The sequence below is a fragment of the Mixophyes fleayi genome, chromosome 10 (assembly GCF_038048845.1).
Source record: "Mixophyes fleayi isolate aMixFle1 chromosome 10, aMixFle1.hap1, whole genome shotgun sequence".
NCBI lineage: Eukaryota > Metazoa > Chordata > Amphibia > Anura > Limnodynastidae > Mixophyes > Mixophyes fleayi.
The window spans coordinates 56,594,940-56,609,975 of NC_134411.1; the positions used below are offsets into that span (position 1 = coordinate 56,594,940).

Genomic DNA, 15,036 nt, shown 5'->3' on the forward strand with positions numbered 1-15,036 from the left:
TAGTTACAAAAATATTTTGGAAAATCTGAAAAATGATCAATCATTAATAGCAGTTTGAAGAAACACAGGAGCAAAGGGTACTTTCCATGTTGCTTATTTTAGTCTGATAGTGATTTATGTAAAAAACAAAAAGAAAACACACCTCGTTTTTGGTGTGATTGCTGTTTTAAGTTCTAGTGACCATATTACAATCTTATGTACAGTGTTATCACTAATTTTAATAAATTCCTATTTCAACTTGCATATTGATTTTATTATCATCATTATATGTTTTCATCTATTACATCCCCACACGTGCAGACTTTCAGTATAATGTGTCCATTATATTGGGATTTATATGTTTTTAGATTTTTATGAAGTACGGTCGACAGCGTTGGAAATTAAAGGGTCGCATTGAAGTAAATGGGAAGCAGGTCTGGGACAGTGAGGACATGGTATTCTTGCCATTAATCACAGAATTTCTTTCTATAAAGGTATGCAATTTCTATGCAATTTACTCCGAATTTTTTTTTTGTTTGTCCAACAAAGGTATGCTTCCCATGTAATTTATAATGTTACACTTTCCTTTTAATGCATGAGACTCTCTAACCCCCTTCAAGACGTTTAGGAAGTAGCGCAGCATTAAACCTATTACTGTTATTACGGTAAATTTAACAAAAAGCCGGTGTTGAAACTACCGTAATAACGGTAATAGTGTGCAGGCCGCGTTACTTTTTACAGTAACGCAGCCAATTGAATTACCCCCTTAGTCCATTAAAACAACATTGTGGATCAAAAGACATAAACTGATATATTTGTAGTGAAATTCCTGTTTGATAGAGGTAGAGCAGAAGTCTGTTTACTTTATTTTAAACTCCCTTTAAAAAAAAAAGTGTAACCAGATTTGGTTAGCAGTTGAGCAATCTGTTGTATGTGTCACCACAGAGAGGTAGGTGTATACAATTCCTCAAAACTCCCAAACATCTTAACTCAGTTCTCAAAAGCTATCTCTCTCTATTGTCCTCTTGGTTACTAAACAATATGAATCACATTCATATAGGGAAGGGCTAAATGCTTCTTGAAATTTGTCCCTGATATTATAGATCTTTTTAATCAATCAAGTCAATGTTAAATGATTGCAAAATTGAGACTCCTAAAAGCTCACCCATTCAAGAAATATAAATATTTGGGTCATCATATCCTCGTAGCTGCCAAATCTGCTTTAATGTGAGACTGGGAAACACCTAATTTACCTTTTGAGATTCCTTTAAAAGAAATTGTTTTATGTTAAAATGATTGAATGTTAGAGCTATTATCTCTAGTGGTATAGTTTTGCCATTGAATTCTATCCCTGGGATGAATACGCATTGGGTATTGCCACTCCCCTCTACCCAGCCCATATGGTATGCAAGGCTTTGATGAATAGGCTCTCTTTAACTTTCCTGTACTATCCTGTGTCTACCTACTTACTATTTTTGTGTTCCCAGCTCAAGGAAACCACCTGTATTTATGGTTGACAACTGTTAACTTGCTAATATTTCCAAATGTAAACATAACTTGAAATGTTTTTGTATTTGAAAAATAAAGTTTGTAATAAAAAAAATCCATGTAAAAGATGTCTTTCTTATATGTGAAGAATGCAAATTAATATTTGCTCATTTAAATTAAGTGATAAGTCAATTTCCTGTTACTTATGAGTCATTTATTCATTGTTTATATACATTCTAGATATATCTTTACATTACATATACAGAAATCAAAATGTAAAGATCTTTTGTCAAGTAAAAATGTGTACATACATGTATGTACACATTCCTACAGTTGAATGTCAACCTAATGTATTATTAAAAAAAGTAAGTTTATAATTCTAAATACCAGTTGCCAAATTATCTTTTCATTTATCTGTCAACAACATGAAACTGATCCTGATTTAGTTTCTCCTCATGTTCGGAATTGATACATTTTAATAAAATTACTTGATATTTTGATTTTGGGTTTCAGGTTACAGAGCTGAAGAGCCTGGCAAACCATGTGGTAGTGGGTAGTGTATCTTGTGAAACAAAAGATCTCTTTGCAGCGCTCCCTCAAGTGGTAGCCGTGGACATTAACGATTTGGGCACAATCAAGCTCAGTTTGGAAGTCAACTGGAAGTAAGTGGAGATTCTAGAGCGCATTCTGATCAACAGCAGATTTACTTGCTTGCTTCACCTAAACTTTTTTTTAAAAAAAGATACTGTATGTGGCAGCATATATTTTAAGGTTGTCTAGGAACATGACTGTCATTAAATTGCATGCATTGAAAACATAGTAATCATCAACTAATTCATGCCTTTATGTACTTCTGACATTAACCGTTCAAAATTCTATGACATTTACAAGAGAATCCTGTTTTTGGCTAGATTACTTTTTTTCATTTTTTTTTAAAAAAAAAAAATATGTTAATTACTTTTTTCTCAACACTGGTATTGCATGTCAATAAGCTGATGAATTGAATCGGCATAGATTCTTGGTGGTTAAATAGATTCCTTCAAAGAGAGGATTAAAGACAATTTGAAAACGTCCTTCCTGTTTTGAACCTTCACTTGGTTGTATAATTTTTAGTTTATATTTTTAATTGTTGACTGTGTTATAACTTTTCATTCAAAATCTGAAAATAGTAAGGACAAAAACCACATACAGCGTTTATACACTGTTGAGTAGTCCTATATCTACGCTATTTCCTTGTACAGGAGTATATAGTCTCATTCACATGTACACCAATATGAAGTTCTGTTGTCTAATTTGCAGAATTTACCCTAGTCGAACTCCTTGGGCCTGATCCATTAAGGAAAGTAAAGCAAAAAAAGGAGTAACTTTGCACCTTGCCAAAACTATATTGCATTAGAGTGGGAGATAAATTTAAAATATGATGGATGTTTGCAGCCTCATTCTCCAGAATACATACTGAATTTCTTCATCTGACAGCCTGGATGATGTATCCTCTTCTGTGGGTGACAGGCACGAGGTGCCGCCCCATGTTATATGTATGCAGCTCCAGGAACAGAAATATCACAGCCTGCACCCTATTTAATCACTGCACTACATCAGGTGGGCAGGGTGTGACATGTTAAAAAAAGAATGTGGGCATATGGGTTAGCATCTCTGAGAAAAGCTGGTGGGCATACGAGGTGAACTGAGAGCAAGAAGCTGGTGTGCAAATGGGATGGAATTTGATAGACGTTTTGTTGGGTATATGTATTCAGAGGCACTAACCTTTGGTGCTACATCTCCAGTGCCCAAGCTCCTGCCATTACATTCTATACCCCAGAGTGTCCAGTATTCCTAAAAAATGAAAGAGAAGGAAAAGCTAGTAGGGGGAAGATGGGAAGGATGTGAGAGAAAAGATTGGGGTGGGGTTGTATGTTATGGAAAAGCTGGTGGACATGGGGACATGTGTGAGAAAAGAACATGCACTGGAAATGGGGGGTGTGACTGGCTCACTGATAATTAACTTTTTTGTGGCTAGATCATGTGAAAATAATTTATTATAGAAATCTATTTCAATCAGAGGTGCAGGCACCAATGTATAATTTGAAATACATTTGAAATTGGGATGAGTTTTGTATGGAAGTGTCATTGTTTGTTTGGGTTTGTAAGGTTGCTAGAGGAAATCCCCAATTAGGCATATGTGGGGAGTCTGATCGCAGGAAATGCTAACTAAGTTTTTTGATGAAGTGTCAAAACATTTCTGAACATTGTAAACAGCATGTGATGCAGGAAATAACAGCAAGTTATAGGATATCACAGATAAGTGTAAATATTGTTAACTTTGATGAATTGCTTGTAAATCCATGTTTGGATAAACAAATTGCATCCTAATTCTAAAAATAGTTTAGACCTCTAGGGAGCTGGCTTACCCAGTGAGGCTGTGTCAAATGTGTATAAAAACAGCACTGTTTTTATTAAAAGTTGTTGTTCTGATTTCATCTGACCTTAGTACTGGTACCAACAATCCGTGTGACTGCAAATAAACATCACTTCAAAGACCTGCTTGGAAATATCGTACATGCTGAAAATCCTATGACCTACAGATTAGACCCAAAATCTAATCCGTTCTCAGCTGTTTCTGAGGTTTGGACCCAGCTTTTCCGGTACCACCGCTTTGCCTGCTACCCTGCAGCTCTGGTCAGTGTGATAGGCCAGGGGGGGATCCATTCACAGCAACCCTGATCTATAGTAAGAGGTCAGGGGTACCAACCCAGGTACACCAGTAACTGGGTACACAAGCAGCGTTAGTTATCCAGAAGAAACCCGCTACTGGATGCCGGTAAGGAGTCCAGTGGTGGCAGCATTTTTAAGCCCCATCTACTGCAGCAAGAGGGCGCATTTGGAATAACGAAAGGGAACGGTGGCAAAGTAAGCCCAGCCGGTTCCCAGCAGTAACAGACAGGGTGACATAGGCGGTCCATCCTGTCACAGATTTCTGGTGGCAAGCGGTGGGATAACCGCAGGCGGCTTTTCATGCACCAGTCAGGCGAGCTGAGTTATTTAGGAGAGAATTGTAAAAATGGTTAGCCCCTAGGCGCAAAAGGAGGACAGATAGAGAAATGTGGGTAATATGTATTGTATTTACCACAATATACAATGTCAACAGGTGATAGCAGAGCGGTAGTATAATATCCAGAGGATAATGTGTAGCATATATCCACGCAGGATAATGATAAGATAATTAGGATTACAAGTAAGGTACTGCCCCGTGTAGGGGGACCTTGGTGTCTATTCAACGTGTATCACGCACATATAATGCAGGAATGTCATAACAATTGAGTATATACAGATGCAGTGATAAGTAGCAATCACAAAGGGTATCAAACAAATAACAGATTGTACAAATAAAAATATATATGGTATTGAGCTGGAGAATAGCAGTAAAACTCCAAAAGATGTCCAAATATAAAGTATGTCTTAGCGGGAGGCACAGAATAGGTATATTACCAATAGTTAGTGATTTGTCGTGGCTAAACAATCTTAGTCCATGAACCTGACATAATTGGTTATGATGCAGGACTTGTGATATTGATATTGGATCGGTGGTGCTCCGATAAGAATCTATTGATAACGAATGTCCATACTCCCGTTAGGGTGGCAGGCTTATCCGAAAGTAAGATTCCGTATTAGTATAGATAAATTGGCACTTACTCACTACTAATCTGTCCTGCTACATAGACTCTTTTTTGCAGCCCCTGGTCATTACACAAATAAGTTATCTCAGAGATACAGGACACGTGCTCAACTTCCTTAAAGATGTCATATGGAAAGAGGGTTACATTCTGGCCATATATGATGTCACCTCCCTTTATACTATTATTGACCACCAGGCAGGGGGTACTCATGTGAAGAAAATCCTCACAGAAGCATCCAGCATACCCTGTGTCCAAATCGACTTCATTATGGATAGCATTGCCTACATACTTCACCACAACTACTTTTGGTCTGAAGGCCACTTTTACAAACAGGTTCGCGGAACTGCTATGGGCGCTAAATTTGCACCCAGTTACGCGAACCTGTTTGTAGCAGGCTGGGAGAACGATTCCATCTGGGATAACAACCCCTATCTCCCACATATCATTTTCTGTCATCGCTACATCGACGATGTTATATTCATCTGGACAGGCCCTGAAGAGGAACTAGACCTCTTTCTAAGCTACATTAACCAGAACAACTTAAACCTCCATTTCACAGCCAACACGAGTGCACATCAAGTCCAATTTCTGGATCTTGAAATTTACATCGAAAAACAATCAGATTGAAACAAAAACATTTTTCAAAGCAGTGGATTCTAATTCATACATCTCCTCTACCAGCAATCATCATAAGAAATGGATCCGCAACATCCCCAAGGGCCAATTTACGAGATTACGGCGCAATTGCTCAAAACCTGAACAATACATATTACAAGCCGAAACACTTAAAAACCGTTTCTTAGAAAGGGATTACCCACAAGACTCAGTTGATAGAGCTTTTGAGGAAATTAAACTCATTGATAGAGACCTACTCTTGGCAAATAAAGACACTCAACCAGAACCCCCTTCCATCCCCTAAATCACTAAATATAGCCGCGACTCTTGGTGCATTGAGCGCATTATAAACAAACATTGGAATATACTGTTAGGAGAGCCCAAAGTGAAAGACATCCTCCCAGTAAAACCGAGATTTATTTATACCAGAGCAGACAATTTGAAAAAACAACTTGTAGAAAGCACTATTCCTCCCCGTACTGCCCCTCTAAGAGGCACATGGCTTAAAGAAACCGAAAAAGGCTTCTATTTCTGTAATCGATGCTCAGCATGTAAAGTGAGCCGAAATCATAGTACAAAACCCATCACCTCATTCTCTTCTCATACCTCAGGAGAAAAATTCAGCATTCAATACAGGCTAACTTGTGACACCACAGGGGTCATTTATCTTCTCCGATGGCGCTGTGGTTTGCAATATATCGGGAGAACTATCAGGAAGCTTAGTGTGAGGATCTCTGAACACCAGAGAAATATCAAAAAGGGTTTCGAGAACCACAGCGTTTCTGCACACTTTGCTACACACCACGCACAAGACCCCTCCCTGCTCCACTTCATGGCCATTAACAAAGTTGAAAAGCCATGGAGGGGTGGCGATTTATACAAAGCTCATCTCGCAAAGAGAATCAGAATGGATCTTTAACATCAAGACCCTCACACCTGAGGGCCTTAATATAGATTTCGAACTGGGACATTTTCTCTGATTTATTTGAAAGTATTAATCTGTCATTATCCTTTTAATCCATACATTTGATGTTTTTGAACACTTGTAGATTTTTCCATTGGTTACTCAGGATGTCCGTCATTATATCTGTATACAGATAGGACTCCACAAGCCACAGCCTCAAAATATACAATACTGCGACTTAATTGGCTGCTTTGAACTGTCCATCGCAGCTGGAACCAATAGGAGGCTGAGTCCATCGTCCAATGACGGAGGTCCATCGGTAGTAGGCACCTATTTAAAACTTGACTCCTATTCACATCCAGTTATCCCTGAGGAAGCCTATTGGTGAAACGCGTCAGTTATACGCCTACCTACCGTCCAGACTGTGCCCCTTTGTCTTAACACATCACCGTGCAGTCTGAAGACCGACTACCCCGTTGAAGCCGCATGCGCAATCTGGATACAGTCGCGGCTGCGACTCATCCACGTTCATACACCTGACCCGGCTACTGTCCGACACACCACGGGACATTATAGCCGTTTTTCAAGAAGGAACTTGGTTCCCCTATACGGGGTAAGTAACTCACCTGTATCTACACTAAATCATGTCTCCGGACAAGCGTGCTGTTTAACATTCGGGAGTTCGGATACTCGTTCAGCCTCCAGCTCACTACACCCGGCAGCCGTCCATTACACTACGGGACACTATAGCCGCTGTATAGAAGGTACCCTATTCCCTCATTCAGGGTAAGTGCCAATTTATCTATACTAATACGGAATCTTACTTTCGGATAAGCCTGCCACCCTACCGGGAGTATGGACACTCTTTATCAATAGATTCTTATCGGAGTACCACCGATCCCATATTAATATCACAAGTCCTGCATCATCACCAATTATGTCAGGTTCATGGACTAAGATTGTTTAGCCACGACAAATCACTAACTATTGGTAATATACCTATTCTGTGCCTCCCGCTAAGACATACTTTATATTTGGACATCTTTTGGAGTTTTACTGCTATTCTCCAGCTCGATACCATATATATTTTTATTTGTACAATCTGTTATTTGTTTGATACCCTTTGCGATTGCTACTTATCACTGCATCTGTATATACTCAATTGTTATGACATTCCTGCATTATATGTGCGTGATACACGTTGAATAGACACCAAGGTCCCCCTACACGGGGCAGTACCTTACTTGTAATCCTAATTATCTTATCATTATCCTGCGTGGATATATGCTACACATTATCCTCTGGATATTATACTACCACTCTGCTATCACCTGTTGACATTGTATATTGTGGTAAATACAATACATATTACCCACATTTCTCTATCTGTCCTCCTTTTGCGCCTAGGGGCTAACCATTTTTACATATCTCACCATCCAAGGGTTGGAACTTCCCTTTAGCCTAGCCCCTGCAGGCAGCAACCCTCTCACCTATATAAGGGGGCGCTGACCCATCTATCGTTGTTTATTTAGGAGAGAATTAACTGCAGTCAGGAGAATGCACAGGATGTCGAAGTACAGTAAAATGTCCAAGGCGGACCTTGAGGTACGGTGCCAAGCAAAGTTAGAAATTCCTTACACAGCGACAAGGAGTGAACTGAAATAGGAGCTGAGAGCCTGGGATGCGCAGTATGGGTCAGCAGATGAGGAAGCTGACAGTGACCTGGAGGAGACGTTAACTTCAAACCTAGAGGTACCTGCGGCAACCTCTCAGATCACAGCACCTGTTTCCATCAACAGTCACCCCCCACAGAGTGAACCAAGTTCAACAGCGTGATGAGGTTAACTTTCTGTACTAATGCAGCAGCTGGGTGTCTTGGAGATAAAACAACTGAGGCGGTGCGGTTGCTTATCAAGTTGTGGGGCAATTGATGGACACCACCTCCTGCAGCAGCCCGTGAACAGTCATCTGCTGCACCCAGATTGGGATCTCTTCACTTTACCAAATTTGATGACACTGTTGGAGATAGTGATGGACATTTGCAGGTGTTTGAAATGTCTTGTAGCCTCCATGACTTGCCCAAACAGGAGTGTGTAAAGTATCTGGTTCCCACGCTACAAGGCGTGCAGTGGAAGCTTATCATGGAGTAGCCCCAGAGGACTGTGCAGACTACAACGTGGTAAAACGGGCCCACCTTAAGCACTATGTTATTACCCCGGAGACCTACCGGCAGAAGTTTCGGGACTTGGCTAAAAGCACCCATATCAGCCATGAGGAATTTGTCAGCCAGTTACGGAAGTTGGCAATAAGATGGATTAATGGATCTGATGCCAAGTCCTGGGAGGAATTAGCGGCCTTAACTTGCAGAGAGCAATTTCACCACTGCTGCGCGCCAGAGGTGAAGGAGTGGGTATTGGACCGAAGCCCAGCAATCCTGGAAAAAGCGGCAGAGTTGGCAAATCAGTATGTGGCAGTGATGCCACACTGGCAGAAGCGCCAGGTTAACAGCCAAACCCAAAGGACTGTACAAATAGGGGGGCACTCCTTTTCTACTCGCATCCTAAAAGCAAGTCCCTAACCCTTCGGGTACTTCTCGCCAGCCAACGCCCCACCCTGTCCCTGGAGACCATCGGAGCCCAGGATGGAGATGAAGTGCAACAGCTGCGGAAAAGCCGGTCATTTAAAGATGGACTGTCCCATAGCCCCAGCACCCCAGACTCGTGCCCCTAATCAGAGTCCTGGGGCCCCGGCTGACTTGCTTAGCTGGCGAAGGTGAGTCAGTAGAGACTGATTCCACCCCTGCCAGCCCAACAGATTGTGGCATGTCTGAAGTTGACTCAGCAGAGAGAGTCACCTGTTTGTCCAAAAGTCCCCCTAGAAACATGTGGAGGAACCTGCAGCCTGTCCGAGTTGGATCCCTGCAGGGAGAAGGACTTAGAGACTCGGGCATCTATAACTGTAATGACCCCTCATCTTATTGATCCTGCTGCAGTATTTCAGGGTCACACTGCCAAAATTATCGAGGCAGATGGTTTTTTCCATATCTCTTTCCTTCATGTGGCCATCCAGTCACTTCTGTCATCAGCAGTGATTGTCCAAGTTCCAGAAGAGCAAGAGTGTTTGGGATATTAATCCACCCTGTTTCTTGGGGACTTTTGGCAGATCCTGAATCTGAAATGCCTGAAAATGCATCTGTGGGTGGACAGATTCAGGATGGAGTTTTACAATCCTTGGACATGAGAGCCTGTTTTCATATGCCAATCTGGCACTGTCTTCACCATGTCCTCAGGTTTGTGGTGGGAAAATCACATCCGTTCAGAGCTCTGAATTCGGTTTAGCCACAACACTAAAGGGTATTCACCAAAGTTATGGCAGTCAAGGCAGCTCTTTTGAGGTCAGATGGGTAACGGTCTTTCCGTACCTGGATAACCACCCGATAAAAGTGAGCTCTATTTCTCTTCTCATCTCCTCTCATGGCTGGGTAATAGAATGTCCATTGTTGTCTCAGCACAGGGTATGATTTTTCTAGCTCTCCTGATTAACACTAGGTGATTCTTTATACAGGAGTAAGAGATCATCACTGCTGAGTAATTTATGAAAGCTCTGTTATGGCTCAGACAGATACCAGTTCTCCATTGCCTGAAGCTAATGGGAAATAATGTGGTATCCTTTTGGTGCAGTTTGCATGCTTTGCAAGTGGTGCAGTTTGCATGCTTTCACACTCAGAAATTGCAAAACTAAATTCTAGACAGGTGGTTAAGTAACAACCCTAATTTGATAAGTCAAACTTTCACCATTAACTCATCATTTCCTTCTGTGGTGGCTGAAAATACAAAATTTCAGCACGGGTCATCTCCTTTCTATCTGGGAATGGATGATTGTTGCCAGTCTACATGGATGGGAAGCTGTGACACTGAACTTACAACTTTGAGGACTTTGGTTATGGGAAGCTTTACTTCCTCTTTGTACCGTTCTTGAGCTCTGCTGCAAGCTCAGTATCTCTTAGGGGCAGACGCATTTAAATTTAATATATAAACCACAGGGAGGGTCCTTCGATAATGAAATAAACAGCCAAGAAATTACGCTGGAGGAATGGTGTGTCCCAGTGATCTCAGCGGTTTCCATACAAGGAGTGGATAGTTGGGAAGATGACTGACTTCCTGAACCGGCATGTCATTCATCCTCGGAGTGGCCATTCCATCCAGAGGTATTAATCCATATTGTGGAGAGGTGGTCTCTCGTCTGAACCATAAAGTTATTCAGTGTTGTGCAAGAATAGGGAATCCAAATGGTATTGTATATGTTTTCACTTCGATCACATACTTCCTCTGGCACAAAACAGGGCCAAGAATATTCCAGAGATCCAGACCTTTCTTTAGGGCGTTCTTCATGTTCAACCACCCTGTGTTTCACTGGTAGTTCCGTAGAACCTAAACTTGGTCCTTTTTGGTGCTTCAGAAACCACTGTTAGAGTCTCTTGAAGCTACTGATTTAAAATGCCTACCCTGGAAGGTGTCATTTTCTACTGGTTATTTTTTCAGCAAGAAGAATGTCTGAATTGCCTGTCATATCTTGCAGGTCTCCATATATATTCTTTCCCAAGGACAGCGCACCAAACCTTCTAAGCCCAAGGTGGTGTCAAAATATAGTCTGAACCAGGATGATGTTTTCCCGGCAGTAGCACAATATTTGGCTTCTGGAAGTATGATTCGCTCCACCTGTTGGATGTGGTTAGAGCCATTCAGATTTATGTAGATCAGTCATCATCCTTGCATAGGACAGATAGTCTCTTAGTTCTTTATGATGTGCATAAGAACGGATGGCCATCTATAAAGCAACCTGTTTGGATTAAAAATACAATCCAACAGGTTTATACCTCAGAGGCAGCATTGGTTAACCTTACAGCCCAATCTACCAGATTGGTGAGCAAATGGTGACCCAGATAATGCAGCATGGAACCTTTGTTGAACAGTTGTACCAAGCATAATATAATAAATATACATATGCGCTCAATATCAGACTAGGTGACACACTCGCAGCAGCGGGGGAACCAAGGAATCCCTCCTTGTAAATACAGTACAAATAAATATGTTCCAACTGCGCTCGCGAAGTGTTAATAAAGAAAAAGGGTGAATATTACAGCAGATTAAATAAAACACATCACATACAATGGCTGGAAATGACAAAACTAAAGGTGGTGTATCAATGCATACTAAGGATAGGACTATAATGGGGGCGTGGCCTGGACGAGCATGGAGTAGCAAGCACAGTTACGAGCTCTCCATCCCAGATATCCTGTTGATCTCCGTTATAGTGGAATAAAGAAACTTTTGGACCCAAAACTGTGCATCCGAATAGTTGCTGTACATAATGTACCTGTTTTGATAGTGCTCTTGCCATTTTACCCGAGACTGGGAGAGAAAGAGTTGAGCATCTGGGTAGAGGAATACTACAGGCAGTCTGTGGCAGTTTGTGGCAGTTGATGACTGCTGGGACATAGCGCCTCTGTAATACCACATACTGGCCTAGGTGAACACAGCCTGTGATATCCATCTGATACATGTACATTTATATCCTTGTACAAGTGAGGAGTAACTGAATTGGGCTCTGGACTTATTTGATTATCATTATCAGTGTTGTTGGAGGAGATATACCTTTCTCTGTGAAGATAACTGGCTGCAATGCACTGGTAGCAATACAATCTGAGCTGTACACCTATATGTAATTAAAGCTATACAGGTTACAGGGTTGCATATAAGCTTATAGGATAAATATCATCCCATCTTTCCTGTGAAATTATGGGCAAACATAACCAGTCCACCGCAGCGGGAAAATTGGACCGCTTTGCTCGCTCCTCCACTACAGCCTCTGGTTCAGGAGATGCATCACATCCCGTTACCCCCCCTTTGTCGGCTCCACTGGCGGACCCTGAAGTTACATTACAGCAGGTCCTGCAGGCCATTGGGGCATCTGAAAAGCGTGTTACGGATAAAATAGGAGAGGTGCAGGTGGACCTCTCTCTTCTCCGGCAAGACGTGCAAAAAATCAGGGAGAGAGTGGGTGAAGTGGAGACACGTGTGTCTACATTGGAGGACACTTCTGCACCAGTTGCGGGCCGGTTGGAGATTCTGGAGTCGCAAGCCTCTCTGTTTGTTTAAACAAAAGCTTACGGATATGGAGGGGAGTTTGCGTCGCAGCAACATTCGGTTGGTTGGATTGCCCGAGAAGGCAGAAGGTGTCTCCCCAGAATCCTTCTTGGAAAAGTGGTTAATCCAACTGTTTGGTACAGATTCATTTACAGCCCAATTCGCAGTGGAGCGGGCCCACCGTATTCCAACTCAAGCACCCCCTCCTGGAGCCCCCCCACGCACTTTCATAGCCAAATTGTTGCACTATCGTGACCGAGATACCATTCTACGCTTGGCTAGGCAGAAAGGTTCAGTGGAATACAATGGTCAGCGAGTAGCAATGTATCCTGATTTCGCTCCGGATGTACAAAAGAACAGGGCTCAATTCATTCCGGTGAAGAGAAGATTGAGAGATTTACAGATCCCATATGCCATGATTTTCCCTGCCCGGTTGAGAGTGGTTTCGGAGGGCCGTACATCCTTTTTTGATACTCCCCGAGAGGCTGCAATTTGGTTGGACCGCCTAGCTGCTGCTGGACGCTGATGCTGGATGAGTACTTTTTTATGTCTCTCCTGATAGTCCTTTGGACATTGCTGATTTGTCATTGATATTATGCATGGTATTTGCTATACATAATGTAATTTATCTTCTGTGGTACAAAAAAAAAATGTATTTCGCTCAGGTGAGGTCTGTGATTTTCAAACTAATATTGAAAGGTCCACTGTAAAAAAAATAAAAAATATGTAATGGGCTGGAGAGCCCATGGCTTTAAGGCCGTTCTTTTCCTCTCTTGTCTCAATTCGCCCCTTTTCCTTCCTTCCTTTTCCTTCCTCTATCTTCTGGTATTTTGCGGGTTGGCGGGTGACCTTTTTTGATAGTGTGCTGGCCTGCTGAATATCTTAAGGTAATTTTAGTTAGGGTTTAGGGTATACTTAAGTTGGGTGGAGTATACAGGGTGGGGGTATGGGTTTAGTATTAAAGTTATTTAAGTTGTGGGTAGTTTTAATGTTATCGCAAATATATAGACAAGGATTATATGTGCTTATAAGTATGTCAATGTATGCTCTGCAGGGGCGTGGGATGCGGGGTAGTGAGATAAGAGGGACTACTATTATATGTATTCTGGTACATCTGATAAAGAGCTGAAAATTCTCTCCTGGAATGTGCGGGGCCTAAATAATGCTGTGAAACGTTCTCTTGTACTAAGACAAATTAGAAAAAATGATCCTGATATTGTTTGTCTATTGGAGACTCACTTATACGGTGATAGAATACTCGCCCTTAAAAAAGCATGGGTAGGTAGGGCATACCACTCTACGTACACGACTAATTCTCGAGGGGTGTCTATATTGGTACATAAACGTCTCTGCTTCTCCTTGGAAAAAATTCAAGTGGATGCAGGGGGAAGGTTTGTACTGATGAAGGCTGTCATTAATTGGGTTCCGGTGATTCTGTTAGCTGTATATATACCCCCACCGTATAATGGTGAGGTGTTAAGGAAATGTGGAGAATTCATGGCATTGTTCCCAGATGTTCCAGCCATTTGTATAGGGGATTTTAATAATGTGATAAATGGAGAGGTGGACAGATGGCGAGAGAAAAATGCTGTAGTTGGCAACTCTAAGTCTGCTTTTTCTGCTCTGGTTGAGGAAATGGGGTTAGTAGATGTATGGCGTTTGAGGCACCCAGAGGAGGTCCAATTCTCCTGCTTTTCTACATCACATAATGCATTTTCAAGACCTGATCTGGCTCTGCTGTCACACTCTTTGGTACCGCTGGTGAGGAGCGTGGAATATAGGGCTAGGGGGATCTCTGACCACTCGCCCCTCTGCCTATCTATTGATTTTGCAATTGATAGAGGCCAGTCCTTTTGGAAATTAAATCCCTTCTGGCTCTCCTTGATGGGTACAGGAGCGACCTTGGTGACACAGTGGGAAGGCTTCTTTGTAGATAATCTGGTAACAGCAAGGCCACCTATTGTTTGGGACGCTTTTAAGGCTTTCCTAAGGGGGACATTAATTGCTGGCATAGCTGAAATTAAAAAGTCGTCCAGACAAAAAGAACAGAAATTAGAGAAAAAGTGTAAATCCTTAGAAGCACAATACATTGCGGACAAAGCTGAGGTTGCAAGGGGAACATGGCAGTTGGCCCAGAGAGAGTGGGTAGAGTATGTATTTGAGAAATCCAAACGTAAATTTCTGTTTTCTAAGCATGTACGATATGCAGAGGACGATAGAAATGGTAGCT

The 15,036-nt window shown here is 41.8% G+C and overlaps 1 protein-coding gene across 2 annotated transcripts in view; it reads left to right on the forward strand.

Moving 5' to 3' along the window:
- Positions 1-15,036, forward strand: part of RIPOR1 (RHO family interacting cell polarization regulator 1) — a 280,592-nt gene that overhangs the window by 135,541 nt on the left and 130,015 nt on the right. For both annotated transcript variants that reach the window (XM_075188806.1, XM_075188805.1), the window contains exons 10-11: positions 348-473; positions 1,981-2,129. In XM_075188806.1, coding sequence (XP_075044907.1) covers positions 348-473; positions 1,981-2,129 — 275 coding nt within the window. The remainder of the gene's footprint in view (positions 1-347; positions 474-1,980; positions 2,130-15,036) is intronic.